At 47.7% G+C, this 22,323-nt stretch overlaps 1 protein-coding gene across 1 annotated transcript in view; it reads left to right on the top strand.

The window, feature by feature from the left end:
• LOC146179269 (uncharacterized) overlaps positions 1-22,323 on the top strand; it is a 92,068-nt gene that overhangs the window by 62,250 nt on the left and 7,495 nt on the right. Inside the window, exons 21-22 of the mRNA XM_084580164.1 lie at positions 2,900-3,069; positions 5,663-5,911. Of these exons, the coding sequence (XP_084436290.1) occupies positions 2,900-3,069; positions 5,663-5,911 (419 nt within the window). The remainder of the gene's footprint in view (positions 1-2,899; positions 3,070-5,662; positions 5,912-22,323) is intronic.

Genomic DNA, 22,323 nt, shown 5'->3' with positions numbered 1-22,323 from the left:
AGCTAATTAGAAAATGTTTTGCAGGATAAAACTATTACTTGAGCTCAGTACATGTTTTGCAAAATATTGTTACGTGGTGGCATGGTAGGAACAGAACAATATGATCGCATGACGATGAGATGTGCTTTTTTAAGAAAAAGCACATCTCATGGTCAGCGGGCCCAGCGCGAACGCGCCGCCCCACGCCACTGCCGCTTTGTTGTCTTCGTAGCGATATATATGTAGGCTATCACAACCATCCTGCTCCTGAATATTTTTTTTAAATACTGGTTATTCGAGCGCTAATATACAGTAGATTGCCAGCCAGTCATTCGTGAGGGTCAATTCGAGTTGTGAAGCTGTCAGTATTTTTTATGATAAACAAGTAGTTACCTATTTGAAATTATTTGCCTGCCTCATAAATAAATGACTTAATCTGTGGCCATGATGTAGTTGATGCCAATCTGTGGCCATGGTGTAGTTTGATGCATTGCGGGTCATGCCAGCCAGTCATTCGTGAGGGTCAATTCGAGTTGTGAAGCTGTCAGTATTTTTTATGATAAACAAGTAGTTACCTATTTGAAATTATTTGCCTGCCTCATAAATAAATGACTTAATCTGTGGCCATGCTGTAGTTGATGCCAATCTGTGGCCATGGTGTAGTTTGATGCATTGCGGGTCATGTTTAGAAAATAAAGAAGTCATGGTTTCGCTGGAAGGGCATAGCAATTTATGCGATAGCAATACATTAGACAGCTGAATCAACAAGCAAGGCGTCACGCACGCACAAACATATGCACATATTCATCACCGCGGACACTCTATGAAAACGCTGGTGTGAGCAAGAGCGACAGCAGCATGTACTTTCGTGCTGCCTCTCGCTTCAAGATGAACTAAGCGGCGAACAAGGCGAAGATCACAAGGCGCACTGTTTCCTCATCGCATAATGGAGGTGGCGTCTTCAATCGAGTGCGCTGCAACTTATCGAGTCCCTACATCGAGGGCTTTGAGCAACCGTTGTTTGTCTCTCGTCTGTTAGCCACTAGGCGCCAAAAACACTGCTAGACTCAGATCCACTCGGCTAGAGAAAACGAACGCACCAAGTGCACCATGCAGTGGTAGGGGCAACACAAGAAAAACACATGCGCTCACTCAATCTGGCTGGCTCTCGATTCTCGTGGATAGAGAGAACAAGAAAATTGAAGAGACTCTATAAAACAAGTCAAAGTATGTAAAAAAAAATAAGAACAATATAGTAATGTTCGCTGGATCAGTGTTTTGACATTGACGCTTTGGCGCAGGTGAAAACGTTGATACTTTTACGAATAAATTACTGAAATGCTTTGTCTTGTCAGACCTCGAAGGAAGGAAAAAAATTGCATTAGATCAAGTAAGATCGAGGCATGCGAATCTATTGTTTCACAGAAAAATCATTTTATGCGGAACAGAAAGCGCATCGCAGCCTGTTTTCGCGCATGCAATTAATGTTAGCTCGAAGCTGCAGTCTTCCTGACGGACCTGTATGCGAACAGATTACCTGCAATTTTCTCCAGTGTGCCTATAACACTGATTAGAATGAACATGTAGTTGTGCACTAAGGGAGTAAGGTGTTGCGAAAACACGGATTTTCAGGGGACCACTTCGACAGTGTTTGCGCTCAAGCATATACAGTTGCTAAAAGCACCAAGATTCAGAGCATACAAGGGCCCTGAAAGAGAGAAGGCAGCAGCGTCAGAGGAAGTTGGCCTTGCTGCATATGCTTTGTAAGCTTGTCTGATGGTGTGACTTGCCTCATTGTGTGGTGAGATGTACGACTTTAGAAAAGTCGCCTCCTTTGTGTGAAAAGTTTATGAGGACTTTGTACCCGTAAAGTTTTGAAATTGAAATTCATTCGCTCCATAGATTCCGCTGCTGCTGCGACGAGCCAGCTTGCCATTGAAGCGGCCTGGAAATCTTGTGCTCTGATGGGGGCTCCCCAATTGCGTTATGCAACTCCAAGTGCAAGGGCATTGTCACGAAACCCAGACCGAGTCAGCTGAGCTAAAACCCCATAAGCTCATCCCTCTGGCTACGCTCCTGGAATACTGCGAAAATTTTCGAATTCACCATGCTTTCACCGCAACGGGGCCATTTTGTGAATAGGGAGCTTCCCTTTTGTGACAGACGTGCCTTCCTGAAACTGCGCAGAGCAAACCTCTGGACACAATTGGGGAAAAATGTCATTTTGACTTTGGATTCATCTCAAATGTAGACATCTATCATGCAGGGGTTCATCAGATATTACTGTGATGAAAATGGTTGTTATCACATCACATCACATCACATCACTTTATTTTCCTTAAAGACCCCTTGCGGGCAGCTTTTTGATGCCCATTTGATGCTTTGAAATTTTAAGTTAAATCGGACATTTTTTTCGGTTTCCTTGAAGGCTTAATTTGGGAGTATACTCAATTCAGCTGTGATATAACTGCTCCACCCAGTTTTATGGAGGTCTTTCCTGTACAGAAAAAAATGAAAACAACAACAACAACAAAAAAACGGTCTACACAGTCTTGTATAAAATCTGTACTGGATGTTTCAGTAGGATGAACACTTTTGTGCATTTCTAATTGAATTTTATTTGCAAAAGACATGCTATTTTGCAAATAAACGAAACAGTGTTTACTATTTTTTTTTTCACCGTTCATATAATCAATATTTGATTCGACAGTCAAAGGTATTTTTCCCCCTTATATTCGTATTCAATTCATATTAGCAAAATTTGATATTCGAACACCCCTAACCTCTTTAAGTGATAAGATACAGCTAACTGCTTGTTGCTGTTTCCTTCCTCATAGTTGCTTTCTGGTGGTACACTAGTTAAAGATTCCTTTTTATTCTCTGTACGGTGAGTTCATCGGTTTCTGCATCCTTCTCTCAGAGAGCAAGCCTGAAGGGAAAAAGAACATGGAGCCTTACGACACTGTGTCAGCCCTGAACAACTACCTGTCAAAGTCTGAAAACTGCACTCCTTTGGATAGAGAAGCTGTACCCATGGCTGGCCAAGTATATGGTTTGCAGTGCGGCACTGACCACTTCCAGAGGGTGTTGGTGAGAATTGATGCCATTTTGGCCATCCTTCCTGCTTTTGTCTAATGTGATAGACTCGCAGAAAATCAGTGACATTGTAAAAATTTTTTTGCATTCATCACATTTTCACTTCTGATAATAAATAGTTATGCAACTTTAATTACATGACATTAATTAAAACCTGCATGGTTGAAATTATTGCCACCACAAAATTCAATTTTATATGTAATACTGGCAGATGTAGCATTAATTGATCTTTGATCCGTTTAATGAGGTATTTAATCTCAGGTAGTATGATGTTAAGTTCAATGAGATAGTAATAACAAATGTCCGTTTGGAGTTTTATATTTCAGAAGATGCTTAAATCATGATCATATGATGAAGTTCGCTCTGCAGCAGCAAGATTCAGGAGCGTATTGGACTCCCACGTGCTCTAGTTTGCAAATTACAAATGTGGCAAAAGAATACTCTTGCGAGACCTGGGACATCAGTACTGTAATGCAGTTTGCTTAGAAGGTGTACTCGAGCAGGTTCATTTTGTAATCAAGGGAAAATTAGTTTTCTATTGTGTAAGCAATACTACTGCGCTAGGATTAGAGCCGTCGCGTATCCCCGGGGGACGCCACACTTGACTTTAGCCGCAGCTGCGTCGACATCTGAACCGCGTCGTAAGGGAAGGGAGGAAGGGGGGAGTGTTTGCATTAGAACGAAAAAAAGATGTGAAAGAAAAGTCCGCTCTCCATGCTAATGCTCCGCTCACTCCCGTCCTCACGCACTTTGCATTCCTGGCATTTCCCAGATCGCACGTGATGCGAGCAAGGTCCGATGTGGCATGCGCGCGTCGAAATCCAGGTACGTGCGTTAAAGCAGTGGTCGGGACTACGGTGTCGGGACGCACCACTCAGGGTTCAAGGGTCGGACAGCCACCGCCCAGGGTAAGGAATTGCACAGTAATAAAAAGACGATCGCTAATAGGAGTGAAAGTGAAAAGAGAGAAATAGGAGTTCACGTCAGGGTAAATCAGTTGCTACAAGGAGAAGCATCGGCGATGCGGCGAATCCAGAAAATGGCAACGAGCTCAAGAGATTACTGAAGAATGTGAACAACAGCTAGCAAAATGGTGAGCGCAAGATGCTGCTAGACGAGCGCGTCGTGCACCTCTAGACATTTGTACGTCTGGTAATGTTCCTGGATGGAGTCTTCAGAATGCCTTGGACAGTGATGACTCGGCATCAACAACAGGACGACAAGAATCGCAGAGTAGCCAAGAACTGCGGAATGCAACCAGGCGGCAACGACGTGCTCAGGAGACTGCTGAAGAACGAGAGAAAGGCTTGAGAAAGAATGAGTTCGCGATGCTGCCAGACAGGCAAAACGGTGTGAAGAGCTTAAAAGACAACATGCAGAAGAGACCGAGTAGATGAAAGCCGCACGTTTGAAGAAAAGATGTAAATCTTTGGCTCCTGCTGCTGGCCTGATCGTCCAGACTCGGGACATGGAAGAGCAAAGACGTTTTGACTATGCTCGATTGGTTGGTGAATGTGATTCTGCGACGCGGGTGTTTCACCGCCATTTCATGCATAATTCATTAGGAAGCGTGTGTTTAGTGTGTGATCACTTATTTCATAAGAATGACCTAACACCTACACTACATGCCGAACCTTAAGCGCAACCATTGCAGTATTGCTTGTGCAACTTACCAGGTTTAACCAGAGCTAAACTATACTGCCATTTCTTTTTTCCTTTGACTGCAAATGTTAAAACATAGCGGTTCTTTGAGAAGTGCACCATAAATAATGAATATTTACAGCATACATACCATGGTTTCAGAGAGAACTATGCTCTGCTGCATGGGAAGAGAGAATGTGCTTCGGCTCAGCTTCAGTATCTCTAGTTGTCAGTTAATGTTGCTTTAAAATCTATAGCAGTACAAATTGTTTTTCTTTCTTTTTATTAACAAAATCATTAACGTTTTTTTTTTGTGCTTAGCTTCACTGTGTAGTACTGTATGCTGTGAAGACATGAAGTGACACAAGTGTTTGCATGCATACTTCTCTATGACTCACGTCCATGTTGCACACCACACAGATCAGCTAGTAAGCACTCAGAATTTTTGCATGAATCTGCAAAGAAAAGAAAGAAAAAAAATCCACGTAAGTTACGTCCATGGTTAGGAATGAATAATACAGAGGCACGAGAGAGCAGTAGAAGCTCAGAATTGGGTAGGCAGGGTTACTTGGAATTTTAGTGAGAACATGTGCAGTGTACCTGTGCTTTAACTGTGTCAGATTGTGCTTTCTGATTTCAGACTGCATTGCTGAGAAAGCTACAGAAATCAATTTGTGCTTATTTAATTCGGTACACTCCTAATCTGGCTCCACATAGGTTCTAGTTATAAGTGGAACTTTTAAAAAAAAGTTACGGTTATATAAATGGGACTTTTTACAAGTTCCACTTGTAGCAGGAACGTATATAGAACCAGATTAAGAGTGTAGACACAGCATTTGAATCTCACTCGCATATCTTGGCTGCACAGAATCTTTTTTTCAGCAACATGTTCCCCCAAGATCGTGGGAATGAAAATTATTTGACAGCGTATATGGCCTGTTTACAGGTGACCTCAGTTACATCAGGTGACCATGCACCAGCCAGTGTGACTGTGACGCACATAGACTACGGAGGTCAGTCCAGCGTGCCTGCTGATCAGCTTATTCCGCTGCCACTAGGTCTCACCCAGCTGCGTCCCCTGGCGGTTGAAGTGTACTGCTGTGGAGTCCGGCCACCAGATGGGGACGTCAGCTGGAGTTTCCAAGCGGACTTCAGGGTGCACAACCTTTTCTTCAAAAAGGAGCTTGTGGGCTGGGTGAGCATCATTTCGTTAATTGCTTATTTTTAACAGGAACTGCTTCAAGGCATTGCATTCCACATGTGAACAAGTGAATTCACTTTGAACCAGAGGGATCTCCATGTTCATACTAGTAGAATCTCGGTGATACGAAATTCAAAGCATGCTCCAGACGTACAGAAAAAGTACCTAGACAGGTTAGGGACAAATTAAAAATACCTCCGCTCCCCAAAAACATGCACCCTGTTTACCATGAGAGCCGGAGGAGTGATAGAGCAACAGCGCTGCAAGCCCGTTTTGAGGGAAAACAGGACGTCTTATATACAGATGCCGCACAATGCACGAACGGTAGGGGACGTGTTTCAGTAGCAACTAGAGAAGACGGGGGCTCGGTAGTTTGCTGCAGCACCCGAAATTCGACCACAACGGAGGCGGAAGAGGTGGCCATCGCGCTAGCTCTAACACAACAACAGGTCAAAATTACAGTCGAGCTCACTTATAACGATACCGGTTATTACAATATATCGGCTATAACAATGAACAGCCATGTCACCGTCAAATTTACTATGTATCCAATAGTAAAAAAATTCATTTACTACAATGATGGGTTGCCGCACTAACGGTTATAACGATTAAAACCGGCTACTGTGACCCAGCTTCAAAATAAAATACGCGTGATTCCGACGAAAACGCGAGCGTCCGCAATCGCACAAAGCGAGCGCATTTCGCTCCGCATGTCACCCTTCCACCCCTCGAGACGAGTGGACTGTGCCCACGATACGAAGAGAGGAGAGCACTCCGTTTCTCTACCCTTGCCCCCCCCCCTCCCCCCCCCCCCCACCTCCGCGCTCCGTCACATGGTCGCGTCCCCGCCGCCGTCCCGACCGACTCTCTGTGTGGCGATGGCGGCTGTGTGCGGGCGGGCGTCATAGTGCTTATACATGTGGGGTGCACGTGGTGTGTGTGCAACGCCTGGGGCGTTTTGCTTTCTCGTCGTACAATGGCAGATCCGGGACTGGATGAGTTTCTGCATGCAGATGAAGATGTGGAAACGTCCGAAATCCTCACTGACGAGGCAATCGTGGAAAATGTGCGAGCGGCGGGCAACGACAGCGATGACGACGCCACCGCAGATCAGCCTCTCCAAGTAGTGTCCTCACAGGAGGCCCTGCATATGATTTATTCCCTCCGGGACTTCGTTTTTTCAAGGGGCCTTCCACTTGAGCGCGTCGAACAATTAGATGCTCTCGAGACCAATGTTAATAAGCTTTCTGTGAAGCAAGCGAAGCTCACGGACTATGGTTTTTTTGTTAAGTAGTGGACAAATTTTTTTCTGCTTGATTAAAATTTTTGAACCTTATGTTGACTGCATTTTTTGGCAAACCCGGTTATAACAATTATTGGTTATAACAATGACATTTTCTTGGCACTTGAGTATTGTTATAAGTGGGCTCGACTGTATAGTTACAGACTCGAAATCAGCGATCAGAAACTTTGACGCGGGCCGCATTTCGGCCATAGCAGCAAGAGTGTTGGCCAGTGGTTCACCACCGGCAGAGCAGGTCGCGCTCATTTGGACACCGGCGCACCAGGGGTTGAGGGGGAACGAGAAAGCGCACGTACTGGCCCGAGGATTAGCTACATTCCCGGATCCCAGTGACGACTTATGCACAACCTCGTACCCCTTGCGCGATGAGGAGCCCCTGCAGTTTGACGATGACCTTAACACCTACCAAGGTATCCTAAATCATTACAAATTAGGCAGGTCAGTACTACCAAAAGCGTGTAAGCAACTCACCAAAAGCGAGGAGGTTATGTGGCGTAAGCTACAGACTGGAGTATTCCCGAACCCCCAGCTTTACAGCAAGTGGCACCCGGAAATTTTTAGCCCCAGGTGCAAACGTTGCGATGGCATAGCGGACATGATCCATATGATATGGACGTGTCCTAGATTTGGAGAACCTGACCGAACAGATGAGTCCTGGGAGGCACTACTTCTCAAGCAGGATGAAAAAGGGCAACGAGAAGTCATCCATCTTGCCCTGGCCGCTGCTAAGATCCAAGGGATCCAGGTCGACGGCTGAGGGGGAGGACATGGTTGGGACAGAGCTTCGCCTCGGATCCTCACCAACCTTTTGACGGTTGCAATAAATGTTATTTCTCTCTCTCTCAAAGGGAGACGAAAATTTTCGTACAGTCGAGCCTGCTTATAACGAACCTGAGCGTCAGCGGCGTCCGTTCGTTATATCCCAAAGTTCGTAGTAACTGGACCACAAACTAAAAAAGAGAAAAAAAAAAGTTGGCGGTCAAAACACGAAATTTATTTCTTAGCAAAAAAGTCTGTGATGCTCGTCTGTTTCTGCAGTGCAGATGCGATGAAGGCGGTCTCCAGTTTATTTAAAGCACTAGCGTGCTCTTCGCCGAGTCCCTTGGCATAGACAAGTTGTCTGAGGCCCTCTATATAGCCCATTGCTACAGATGTGCTTACGGGTGCAGGCTCAGACGTTTCATCTTCATCTGATTCTTCCGCGTCGCTCTCGGCCCGCTTTTCAGAAACGATGCCTTCGTCCGTGCACGGTTCCGCAATATCAGAGTCTTCATCTGCAGAAATAAAATCCTGCCAACCAATACCAGGGCCTCCCATGTCGGAGTCGACGACGCGCTGCCACAAATCGCCGCCGGAATTATCATCATCATCGGAGGCATCAGGCCCGACGTCCGGTACTGCGTCGACGAAGCCGGCCTTGCGGAAACAGTTTCGCACGCAAGCGGTCGTCACCTCCGCCCAGGCCGCCTTCACCATCTCAAGGGCTGAATACAATGAAACTCGGAGCGGCAAGTTAGCGGCCGGACTGTCAACGGCGATGAGCAAGCGCTGCACAATGCGGCGCCTATACGATGCCTTAAAGGAGCGTATTATGCCCAAATCAAGAGGCTGCACTTTAGAAGTGGTATTGGGTGGCAGGAAAAGTACAGTCACTGCCGTCAGAGACGTTTGCACGTGGTGCGCTGAGCAATTGTCGAGCAACAGCAGCACGCGCCTGCTTTGCCTCTGCATGTCGCGGTCAAACTCGCCCAGCCACTCTGCGAATAAATCCCATGTCATCCAGGACTTAGTATTGTGCCTGTAGCGCACGGGTACATGGTTCCGAAAGCAACGGGGCTTCTTGGATTTTCCCGATTACAAACGGCATGCGCCGGTCGCTGCCATTCATATTAGTGCACAGAAGAACTGTAACGCGCACTTTACTATGTTTACCGCCAGCTCATGACTCCCCTTTCATGGAGTGCGTCTTGTCTGGAAGCATCTGATAAAATAATGCAGTTTCATCTGCGTTATACACATCCTGCTCCGCGTAGCTTGCAATAATGGCTCGGTTTGTTGCAAGCCAATTGGCAACGTCCTGGTCACTTACCGAACACGCCTCACAGAAATCGATTTAAAAACAATCCCATGCCGCACATTGAACCGATGTAGCCAGCCATTGCCTGGGCAGAAGTCGGGAAAATCTAGTACTTTGCCCAGCATCATTGGTCCACTTATCGGAATGTTGCGAGCCCGTGCGTCGACGAACCACTTCAGCAGCGCATCCTCTACGTCCGCATAGGGGGCCTTTCGCAGGCGCTTTCTGTCCGCTGTGTTGGCGTCGGAGCTGGCGATCTTTTCCTTATTCTTCAGAACTGTCGAGATGGTTGATTTCGACACGTTGTACTTCTTCGCCAGCTCGCAATTTTTAGCACCTTGAGACAGTTCCGTCACAATTGCTCGCTTCGTTGCCATGTGCAGCGCTTTTCGTTTCGTGACCGCTGGAGGCAGGCAATTCTCGTCCGCCATCCTGAATTATACGACTCAGGCCCGACAGATGAAGCGCTCACACCACACACACGAAAATGACAACAAAGCGCCGCAACTGACTGAGCACGTGCGCACGTGCGACAATCATGCGAGGCAAGCGAGGAAGTGCCTAAGGAATGGAACGGAACGTAACGGACACACAGCGGGGCATGGTATGCAGCGGGGAGACCAATGAGAGGCATCCCTGAGCGTCAGGGCTGCCACCTGTTGGCTCCTACCGTAGTTGCTTTCAACCGCCCATGGCCTCCGAGATTACCTCTGCAAATCTCGGAGGCCACGAACCGTCACCGCCGTACTGAATGCGCGCTCCGCTGTGCATTCAGTCCGCCCGTGCAAACAGTACAACCGCTAGCGTATGGAGAGGCCTGCCTCCTGGCGCCCCGCGCCCCTGGCACGGCCGCTCAATGGAACAGCCAGGAAACGAAACGACGAAACTTCGAAGACTATGCCGGCGGCCGGAGCCGTGGAGACAGGCGAAGACGAGGGAATGGCGAGAGGAGAGGGGAGCAAAGTTGCGAGGAGGGGCGGAGAGAGAAGAGTTGCGAGGAGGGGATGCCAAGATCAATTCACTCACACGCGCTTAATGAAGCGCAGTGAAATGAGTGCGCCACATTTCCATTTTCGATGACCTCTTGGCAGAGATGGCGAATCCAATATCCATTCACTCAGAAGCGCTAAATGAAGCGCAGAGAAACGAGAGCGCCACGTGTCCATTCTCGACCTCTTGTCAGAAATTGCGAAGCCAAATCAATTCACTCACAAGCGCTAAATAAAGCTCAGTGAAACGAGCGCGCCTTATGTCCATTCTCGACGACCTATTGGCAGAGATTGCAATGCCAAGATCAATTCACTCACAAGCGCTTAATGAAGCGCAGGGAAACGGGAACGCCACATATTGTCCTTTCTCGACGACCTCCTTGCAGAGATGGCAAAGCCACTATCCGTTCACTCACAAGCGCTAAATGAAGCGCAGTGAAACGAGAGCGCCACATGTTGTCTATTCTCGACGACCTCTTGGAAGAGATGGCGAAGCCAAAATCCGTTCACTCAGAACCGCTAAATGAAGTGCGGTGAAACGAGAGCGCCACACATTGCCCATTCTCAACGACGTCTTGGCAGAGATTGCGAAGCCAAGATCAATTCCATCACAAACGCAAGGTGAAGCGCAGTGCAACGAGAGCGCCACATGTTGTCCACTCTCGACGACCTCTTGGCAGAGATTTAGAAGCCAAGATCAATTCACTCACAAGCGCTAAATGAAGCGCAGTGAAACGAGTGCGCCACACGCTGTCCAATCTCGACGTCGTCTTGACAGAGATTGCCGTGCCAAGATCAATTCACTCACAAGCGCTAAATGAAACTCAGTAAAACGAGTGCGCCACATGTTCTCCAATCTCGACGACCTCTTGGAATAAATTGCCGTGCCAAGATCAATTTACTCACAAGCGCTAAATAAAGCGCAGTGAAACGAGAGCGCCACATGTTGTCCATTGTCATGACCTTTTGGCAGAGACTGCGATGCCAAGATCAATTCACTCACAAGCGCTAAATGAAGCGCAGTAAAAGGAGAGCACCACATGTCCATTCTCACGACCTCATGGCAGCGATTGCGATGCAAATTTCCATTCTCTCACAAACGCTAAATGAAGCGCAGTGAAACGAGAGCTCCACACGTTGTCCATTCTCGACGATCTCATGGCAGAGATTGCGAAGCCAAGATCAATTCACTCAAGCGCTAAATGAAGCGCAGTGAAACGAGAGCGCCACATGTCCATTCTCGACGATCTCATGGCAGAGATTGCGAAGCCAAGATCAGTTCCCTCACATGCGCTAAATGAAGCACCGTGAAACGAGAGTGCCACGTGTCCATTCTTGACCTCTTGGCAGATTGCGATCAGAAGATTAATTCACTCACAAGAGCTAAATGAAACGCTGTGAAAGGAGAGCACCACACATTGTCCATGCTCGACGACCTCCTTGCAGATATGGCAAAGCCACTATCCGTTCACTCACAAGCGCTAAGTGAAGCGCCGTGAAACGAGAGCGGCACATGTCCACTCTCGACGACCTCTTGGCAGAGACTGCGAAGCCAAGATAAATTCACTCACAAGCGCTAAATGAAGCGCAGTGAAAGGAGAGCGCCACATGTTGCCCATACTCGACGACCTCTTGAAGATATTTAGAAGCCAAGATCAATTCACTCAAGCGTTAAATGAAGCGCAGTGAAACGAGAGCTCCACATGTCCATTCTTAACGACCTCTTTGCAGATTGCGGTGCCAAGATCAGTTCACTCACAAGCGCAAAATTAAATGCACTGAAACGAGTGCGCCACATGTCCATTCTCGACGACCTCTCGGCAGAGATTGCGATGCCAAGATCAATTCACTCACAAGCGCTAAAGCGCAGTGAAGCGAGGGCACCACATATGCATTTTCGACGAGCTCTTGGCAGAGATGGCGAAGCCAATGTCCATTCACGTACAAGCGCATGAAGCGCAGAGAAACGAGATCTCCACGTGTCCATTCTTGACGACTTCTTGTCAGACATGGCAAAGCCAAGATCAATTCCCTCACAATCGCTAAATGAAGCGCAGTAAAACGAGAGCCCCACATGTCCATTCTCGACGACCTCTTGGCAGAGATGGCGAATCCATTATCCATTCACTCAGAAGCGCTAAATGAAGCTCTGTGAAACGAGCGCGCCACACGTTGTCCATTCTCAACGACCTCTTGGCAGAGATGGCGAAGCCAAGAGAAATTCACTCAAATGCGCTAAGTGAAGCGCAGTGAAAGGCGAGCGCCACATGTTGTCCATTCTCGATCAGCTTTTGGAGAGATTGCGATGCAAATATCCATTCTCTCACAAGCGCTAATTGAAGTGCAGTGAAACAAGAGCACCACATGTTGTCCATACACACGACCACTTAGCAGAGATTGCGATGCCAAGATCAATTCACTCACAAGCGCAAGATGAAGTGCAGTGAAATGAGAGTGCCAAATGTTGTCCATTCTCGACGACCTTTTGGAGAGATTGCGATGCAAATATCCAATCTCTCAAGCGGTAATTGAAGCGCAGTGAAAAAAGAGCACCACATGTTGTCCATACGCACGACTACTTGGCAGAGATTGCGATGCCAAGATCAACTCACTCACAAGTGCTAAATGAAGCGCAGTGAAACGAGAGCGCCACATGTTGCCCATTCTCGACGACGTCTTGGCAGAGATTTAGAAGCCAAGATCAACTCACTCACAAGCGCTAAATGAAGCGCAGTGAAACGAGTGCGCCACACGTTGCCCATTCTCAACGATGTCTTGGCAGAGATTGCGAAGCCAAGATCAATTCACACACAAGCGCAAGATGAAGCGCAGTGAAATGAGAGTTCCAAATGTTGTCCATTCTCGACGACCTTTTGGCAGAGATTGCGATGCAAATATCCATTCTCTCACATGCGCTAAATGAAGCACAGTGAAACGAGAGTGCCACATGTCCATTCTTGACCTCTTGGCAGAGATTGCGATGCCAAGATCAATTCACTCACAATCGCTAAATGAAGCGCAGTGATAGGAGAGCGCCTTATGTCCATTCCCGACGACCTCTTGGCAGATTGCGATGCCAAGCATCACGAGTACTGTATAATCAGTGTTGATGCTAAATAAAATTATTTGTATTTGTATTTGTATTTGTATAAGATAAATTCACTCACACGCGCTTAATGAAGCGCAGTGAAATGATTGCGCCACATATCCATTTTCGATGACCTCTTCGCAGAGATGGGGAATCCAATATACATTCACTCACAAGCGTTAAATGAAGCTCTGTGAAACGAGCGCGCCACACGGTGCCCATTCTTGATGACTTCTTGGCAGAGATTTAGAAGCCAAGATCAATTCACTCACAAGCGCTAAATAAAGCGCAGTCACACGACAGCGCCACATATCCATTTTCGACGACCTCCTGGCAGAGATGGCGAAGCCAATGTCCATTCACTTACAAGCGCTAAATGAAGCGCAGAGAAACGAGAGCGCCACGTCTCCATTCTCGACTTCTTGGCAGAAATTGCGAAGCCAAATCAATTCACTCACAAGCGCTAAATAAAGCTCAGTGAAACGAGAGCGCCACATTTCCATTCTCGACGAACTCTTGGCAGAGATTGCGAAGCAAAATCCATTCCTCGCAAGCGCTAAATGAAGCGCAGTGAAACGAGCGCGCCTTATGTCCATTCTCGACGACCTATTGGCCGAGATTGCAATATCAAGATCAATTCACTCACAAGCGCTTAATGAAGCGCAGGGAAACGAGAACGCCACATATTGTCCACTCTCGACGACCTCCTTGCAGAGATGGCAAAGCCACTATCCGTTCAGTCACAAGCGCTAAATGAAGCGCGGTGAAACGAGAGCGCCACACATTGCCCATTCTCAACGACGTCTTGGCAGAGATTGCGAAGCCGAGATCAATTCCATCACAAACGCAAGGTGAAGCGCAGTGCAACGAGAGCGCCACATGTTGTCCATTCTCGACGACCTCTTGGCAGAGATGGCGAAGCCAAGATAAATTCACACACAAGCGCTAAATGAAGCGCAGAGAGACGAGAGCGCCACATGTCCAATTCTCGACAACCTCTTGGCAGAGATGGCGAAGCCAAATTCTATTTACTCAGAAGCGCTAAATGAAGCGCGGTGAAACGAGAGCGCCACACGCGACGACGCGTTCTCGACGACGTCTTGGCACAGATTTAAAAGCCAAGATCAATTCACTCACAAGCGCTAAATGAAGCGCAGTGAAACGAGTGCGCCACACGCTGTCCAATCTCGACGTCGTCTTGACAGAGATTGCCGTGCCAAGATCAATTCACTCACAAGCGCTAAATGAAACTTAGTAAAACGAGTGCGCCACATGTTGTCCAATCTCGACGACCTCTTGGAAGAAATTGCCGTGCCAAGATCAATTTACTCACAAGCGCTAAATAAAGCGCAGTGAAACGAGAGCACCACATGTTGTCCATTGTCATGACCTCTTGGCAGAGACTGCGATGCCAAGATCAATTCACTCACAAGCGCTAAATGAAGCGCAGTAAAAGGAGAGCACCACATATCCATTTTCACGACCTCATGGCAGCGATTGCGATGCAAATTTCCATTCTCTCACAAGCGCTAAATGAAGCGCAGTGAAACGAGAGCTCCACTCGTTGTCCATTGTCGACGATCTCTTGGCAGAGATTGCGAAGCCAAGATGAATTCCATCACAAACGCAAGGTGAAGCGCAGTGCAACGAGAGCGCCACATGTTGTCCATTCTAGACGATCTCATGGCAGAGATTGCGAAGCCAAGATCAGTTCCCTCACATGCGCTAAATGAAGCACCGTGAAACGAGAGTGCCACATGTCCATTCTTGACCTCTTGGCAGATTGCGATCAGAAGATTAATTCACTCACAAGAGCTAAATGAAACGCTGTGAAAGGAGAGCACCACACTTTGTCCATGCTCGACGACCTCCTTGCAGATATGGCGAAGCCACTATCCGTTCACTCACAAGCGCTAAGTGAAGCGCCGTGAAACGAGAGCGCCACATGTCCATTCTCGACGACCTCTTGGCAGAGACTGCGAAGCCAAGATAAATTCACTCACAAGCGCTAAATGAAGCGCAGTGAAAGGAGAGCGGCACATGTTGCCCATTCTCGACGACCTCTTGGCAGATATTTAGAAGCCAAGATCAATTCACTCAAGCGCTAGATGAAGCGCAGTGAAACGAGAGCTCCACATGTCCATTCTCGACGACCTCTAGGCAGAGATTGCGATGCCAAGATCAATTCACTCACAAGCGCTAAAGCGCAGTGAAGCGAGAGCGCCACATCTGCATTTTCGACGACCTCTTGGCAGAGATGGCGAAGCATGTGTCCATTCACGTACAAGCGCATGAAGCGCGGAGAAACGAGAGCGCCACGTGTCCATTCTTGACGACTTCTTGTCAGAGATGGCAAAGCCAAGATCAATTCACTCACAAGCGCTAAATGAAGCGCAGTGATAGGAGAGCGCCTTATGTCCATTCTTGACGACCTCTTGGCAGATTGCGATGCCAAGATCAATTCACTCACAGGCGCCTAATGAAGCGCAGTGAAATGATTGCGCCACATGTCCATTTTCGATGACCTCTTGGCAGAGATGGTGAAGCCAATATCCATTCTCTCACAACAGCTAAATGAAGCGCATTCAAACGAGAGCCCCACATGTCCATTCTCGACGACCTCTTGGCAGAGATGGCGAATCCATTATCCATTCACTCAGAAGCGCTAAATGAAGCTCTGTGAAACGAACTCGCCACACGTTGCTCATTCTTGACTAGGTCTTGGCAGATATTTGGAAGCCAAGGTCAATTCACTCACAAGAGCTAAATGAAACCAGTGAAATGAGAACACCACACGTTGCCCATTCTCTACAACCTCCTTGCAGAGATGGCGAAGCCACTATCCGTTCACTCACAAGCGCTAAATGAAGCGCAGTGAAACGAGAGGGCCACATGTCCATTCTCAACGACCTCTTGGCAGAGATGGCGAAGCCATGAGAAATTCACTCAAAAGCGCTAAGTGATGCGCAGTGAAAGGCGAGCGCCACATGTTGTCCATTCTCGATGATCTTTTGGAGAGATTGCGATGCAAATATCCATTCTCTCACAAGCGGTAATTGAAGCGCAGTGAAAAAAGAGCACCACATGTTGTCCATACCCACGACCACTTGGCAGAGATTGCGATGCCAAGATCAACTCACTCACAAGTGCTAAATGAAGCGCAGTGAAACGAGAGCGCCACATGTTGCCCATTCTCGACGACGTTTTGGCAGAGATTGCGAAGCCAAGATCAATTCACACACAAGCGCAAGATGAAGCGCAGTGAAATGAGTGCCAAATGTTGTCCATTCTCGATGACCTTTTGGAGAGATTGCGATGCAAATATCCACTCTCTCACAAGCGCTAATTGAAGCGCAGTAAAACGAGAGCGCCACATGTTGCCTATTCACGACACCTTCTTGGCAGAGATTGCGAAGCCAAGCTCAATTCACACACAAGCGCAAGATGAAGCGCAGTGAAATGAGAGTGCCAAATGTTGTCCATTCTCGACGACCTTTTGGCAGAGATTGCGATGCAAATATCCATTCTCTCACATGCGCTAATTGAAGCGCATTCAAACATGAGCACCACATGTCCATACTCACGACCACTTGGGAGAGATTGCGATGCCAAGATCAATTCTCTCACAAGCGCTAAATGAAGCGCAGTGAAACGAGACTGCTACATGTCCATTCTCGACGACCCCTTGGCAAAGATTGCGATGCAAATATCCATTCTCCCACAAGCGCTAAATGAAGCGCCGTGGAACGAGAGCTCCACACGTTGTCCATTCTCGACGATCTCTTGGCAGAGATTGCGAAGACAAGATCAAGTCACTCACATGCGCTAAATGAAGCACAGTGAAACGAGAGTGCCACATGTCCATTCTTGACCTCTTGAAAGAGATTGCGATGCCAAGATCAAGATCAATTCACTCACAATCGCTAAATGAAGCGCAGTGATAGGAGAGCGCCTTATGTCCATTCTCGATGACCTCTTGGCAGAATGCGATGCCAAGATAAATTCACTCACACGCGCTTAATGAAGCGCAGTGAAATGAGTGCGCCACATTTCCATTTTCGATGACCACTTGGCAGAGATGGCGAATCCAATATCCATTAACTTAGAAGCGCTAAATGAAGCTCTGTGAAACGAGCGCGCCACACGGTGCCCATTCTTGATGACGTCTTGGCAGAGATTTAGAAGCCAAGATCAATTCGCTCACAAGCGCTAAATGAAGCGCAGTAAAAGGAGAGCACCACATGTCCATTCTCACGACCTCATGGCAGCGATTGCGATGCAAATTTCCATTCTCTTACAAGCGCTGAATGAAGCGCAGTGAAACGAGAGCGCCTTATGTCCATTCTCGACGACCTATTGGCAGAGACTGCAATGCCAAGATCAGTTCACTCACAAGCGCTTAATGAAGCGCAGGGAAACGAGAACGCCACATATTGTCCATTCTCGACGACCTTCTTGCAGAGATGGCAAAGCCACTATCTGTTCACTCAAAAGCGCTAAATGAAGCGCAGTGAAACGAGAGCGCCACATGTTGTCCATTCTCGACGACGTCTTGGCAGAGATTGCGAAGCCAAGATCAATTCCATCACAAATGCAAGGTGAAGCGCAGTGCAACGAGAGCGCCACATGTTGTGCATTCTCGACGACCTCTTGGCAGACATGGCGAAGCCAAGATAAATTCACACACAAGCGCTAAATGAAGCGCAGAGAGACGAGAAAGCCACATGTCCAATTCTCGACAACCTCTTAGCAGAGATGGCGAAGCCAAATTTCATTTACTCAGAAGCGCGAAATGAAGCGCAGTGAAACGAGTGCGCCACACGCTGTCCAATCTCGACGTCGTCTTGGAAGAAATTGCCGTGCCAAGGTCAATTTACTCACAAGCGCTAAATAAAGCGCAGTGAAACGAGAGCGCCACATGTTGTCCATTGTCATGACCTCTTGGCAGAGACTGCGATGCCAAGATCAATTCACTCACAAGCGCTCAATGAAGCGCAGTAAAAGGAGAGCACCACATGTCCATTCTCACGACCTCATGGCAGCGATTGCGATGCAAATTTCCATTCCCTCACAAGCGCTAAATGAAGCGCAGTGAAACGAGCGCCACATGTTGTCCATTCTCGACGACCTCTTGGCAGAGATGGCGAAACCAAGATAAATTCACACACAAGCGCTATATGAAGCGCAGAGAGACGAGAGCGCCACATGTCCAATTCTCGACAACCTCTTGGCAGAGATGTCGAAGCCAAATTTCATTTACTCAGAAGCGCTAAATGAAGCGCGGTGAAACGAGAGCGCCACACGCGACGCATTCTCGACGACGTCTTGGCAGAGATTTAGAAGCCAAGATCAAATCACTCACAAGCGCTAAATGAAGCGCAGTAAAAGGAGAGCACCACATGTCCATTCTCACGACCTCATGGCAGCGATTGCGATGCAAATTTCAATTCTCTCACAAGCGCTAAATGAAGCGCAGTGAAACGAGAGCTCCACACGTTGTCCATTCTCGACGATCTCATGGCAGAGATTGCCAAGCCAAGATCAATTCACTCAAGCGCTAAATGAAGCGCAGTGAAACGAGAGCGCCACATGCTGTCCATTCTCGATGATCTCATGGCAGAGATTGCGAAGCCAAGATCAGTTCCCTCACATGCGCTAAATGAAGCACCGTGAAACGAGAGTGCCACATGTCCATTCTTGACCTCTTGGCAGATTGCGATCAGAAGATTAATTCACTCACAAGAGCTAAATGAAACGCTGTGAAAGGAGAGCACCACACATTGTCCATGCTCGACGACCTCCTTGCAGATATGGCGAAGCCACTATCCGTTCACTCACAAGCGCTAAGTGAAGCGCCGTGAAACGAGAGCGCCACATGTCCATTCTCGACGACCTCTTGGCAGAGACTGCGAAGCCAAGATAAATTCACTCACAAGCGCTAAATGAAGCGCAGTGAAACGAGAGCGCCAGATGTTGTCCATTCTCAACGACCTCTTGGCAGAGATGGCGAAGCCAAGAGAAATTCACTCAAAAGCGCTAAGTGAAGTGCAGTGAAAGGCGAGCGCACATGTTGTCCATTCTCGATCACCTTTTGGAGAGATTGCGATGCAAATATCCATTCTCTCACAAGCGCTAATTGAAGTGCAGTGAAACAAGAGCACCACATGTTGTCCATACACACGACCACTTAGCTGAGATTGCGATGCCAAGATCAATTCACTCACAAGCGCAAGATGAAGTGCAGTGAAATGAGAGAGCCAAATGTTGTCCATTCTCGACGACCTTTTGGAGAGATTGCGATGCAAATATCCATTCTCTCACAAGCGGTAATTGAAGCGCAGTGAAAAAAGAGCACCACATGTTGTCCATACCCACGACCACTTGGCAGAGATTGCGTGGCCAAGATCAACTCACTCACAAGTGCTAAATGAAGCGCAGTGAAACGAGAGCGCCACATGTTGCCCATTCTCGACGACGTCTTGGCAGAGATTTAGAAGCCAAGATCAACTCACTCACAAGCGCTAAATGAAGCGCAGTGAAACGAGTGCGCCACACGTTGCCCATTCTCAACGATGTCTTGGCAGAGATTGCGAAGCCAAAATCAATTCACACACAAGCGCAAGATGAAGCGCAGTGAAATGAGAGTGCCAAGTGTTGTCCATTCTCGATGACCTTTAGGAGAGATTGCGATGCAAATATCCATTCTCTCACAAGCGCTAATTGAAGCGCAGTGAAACAAGAGCGCCACATGTTGTCCATACTCACGACAACTTGGCAGAGATTGCCATGCCAAGATCAATTCACTCACAAGTGCAAAATGAAGCGCAGTGAAACGAGAGCGCCACATGTTGCCTATTCTCGACACCTTCTTGGCAGAGATTGCGAAGCCAAGATCAATTCACACACAAGCGCAAGATGAAGCGCAGTGAAATGAGAGTGCCAAATGTTGTCCATTCTCGACGACCTTTTGGCAGAGATTGCGATGCAAATATCCATTCTCTCACAAGCGCTAATTGAAGCGCATTCAAACATGAGCACATGTCCATACTCACGACCACTTGGGAGAGATTGCGATGCCAAGATCAATTCTCTCACAAGCGCTAAATGAAGCGCAGTGAAACGAGACTGCTACATGCCCATTCTCGACGACACCTTGGCAAAGATTGCTATGCAAATATCCATTCTTCCACAAGCGCTAAATGAAGCGCCGTGAAACGAGAGCTCCACACGTTGTCCATTCTCGACGATCTCTTGGCAGAGATTGCGAAGACAAGATCAAGTCACTCACATGCGCTAAATGAAGCACAGTGAAACGAGAGTGCCACATGTCCATTCTTGACATCTTGGCAGAGATTGCGATGCCAAGATCAATTCACTCACACGCGCTTAATGAAGCGCAGTGAAATGAGTGCGCCACATTTCCATTTTCGATGACCTCTTGGCAGAGATGGCGAATCCAATATCCATTCACTCAGAAGCGCTAAATGAAGCGCAGAGAAACGAGAGCGCCACGTGTCCATTCTCGACCTCTTGTCAGAAATTGCGAAGCCAAATCAATTCACTCACAAGCGCTAAATAAAGCTCAGTGAAACGAGCGCGCCTTATGTCCATTCTCGACGACCTATTGGCAGAGATTGCAATGCCAAGATCAATTCACTCACAAGCGCTTAATGAAGCGCAGGGAAGCGGGAACGCCACATATTGTCCTTTCTCGACGACCTCCTTGCAGAGATGGCAAAGCCACTATCCGTTCACTCACAAGCGCTAAATGAAGCGCAGTGAAACGAGAGCGCCACATGTTGTCTATTCTCGACGACCTCTTGGAAGAGATGGCGAAGCCAAAATCCGTTCACTCAGAACCGCTAAATGAAGTGCGGTGAAACGAGAGCGCCACACATTGCCCATTCTCAACGACGTCTTGGCAGAGATTGCGAAGCCAAGATCAATTCCATCACAAACGCAAGGTGAAGCGCAGTGCAACGAGAGCGCCACATGTTGTCCACTCTCGACGACCTCTTGGCAGAGATTTAGAAGCCAAGATCAATTCACTCACAAGCGCTAAATGAAGCGCAGTGAAACGAGTGCGCCACACGCTGTCCAATCTCTACGTCGTCTTGACAGAGATTGCCGTGCCAAGATCAATTCACTCACAAGCGCTAAATGAAACTCAGTAAAACGAGTGCGCCACATGTTCTCCAATCTCGACGACCTCTTGGAATAAATTGCCGTGCCAAGATCAATTTACTCACAAGCGCTAAATAAAGCGCAGTGAAACGAGAGCGCCACATGTTGCCCATTGTCATGACCTTTTGGCAGAGACTGCGATGCCAAGATCAATTCACTCACAAGCGCTAAATGAAGCGCAGTAAAAGGAGAGCACCACATGTCCATTCTCACGACCTCATGGCAGCGATTGCGATGCAAATTTCCATTCTCTCACAAACGCTAAATGAAGCGCAGTGAAACGAGAGCTCCACACGTTGTCCATTCTCGACGATCTCATGGCAGAGATTGCGAAGCCAAGATCAATTCACTCAAGCGCTAAATGAAGCGCAGTGAAACGAGAGCGCCACATGTCCATTCTCGACGATCTCATGGCAGAGATTGCGAAGCCAAGATCAGTTCCCTCACATGCGCTGAATGAAGCACCGTGAAACGAGAGTGCCACGTGTCCATTCTTGACCTCTTGGCAGATTGCGATCAGAAGATTAATTCACTCACAAGAGCTAAATGAAACGCTGTGAAAGGAGAGCACCACACATTGTCCATGCTCGACGACCTCCTTGCAGATATGGCAAAGCCACTATCCGTTCACTCACAAGCGCTAAGTGAAGCGCCGTGAAACGAGAGCGGCACATGTCCACTCTCGACGACCTCTTGGCAGAGACTCCGAAGCCAAGATAAATTCACTCACAAGCGCTAAATGAAGCGCAGTGAAAGGAGAGCGCC

This window comes from Amblyomma maculatum, chromosome 9, assembly GCF_055883805.1.
Source record: "Amblyomma maculatum isolate TAMU_Amacu chromosome 9, ASM5588380v1, whole genome shotgun sequence".
Lineage (NCBI taxonomy): Eukaryota > Metazoa > Arthropoda > Arachnida > Ixodida > Ixodidae > Amblyomma > Amblyomma maculatum.
The sequence above is the reverse complement of the archived record's forward strand: the minus strand, read 5'-3'. Positions and strand labels throughout refer to the sequence as shown.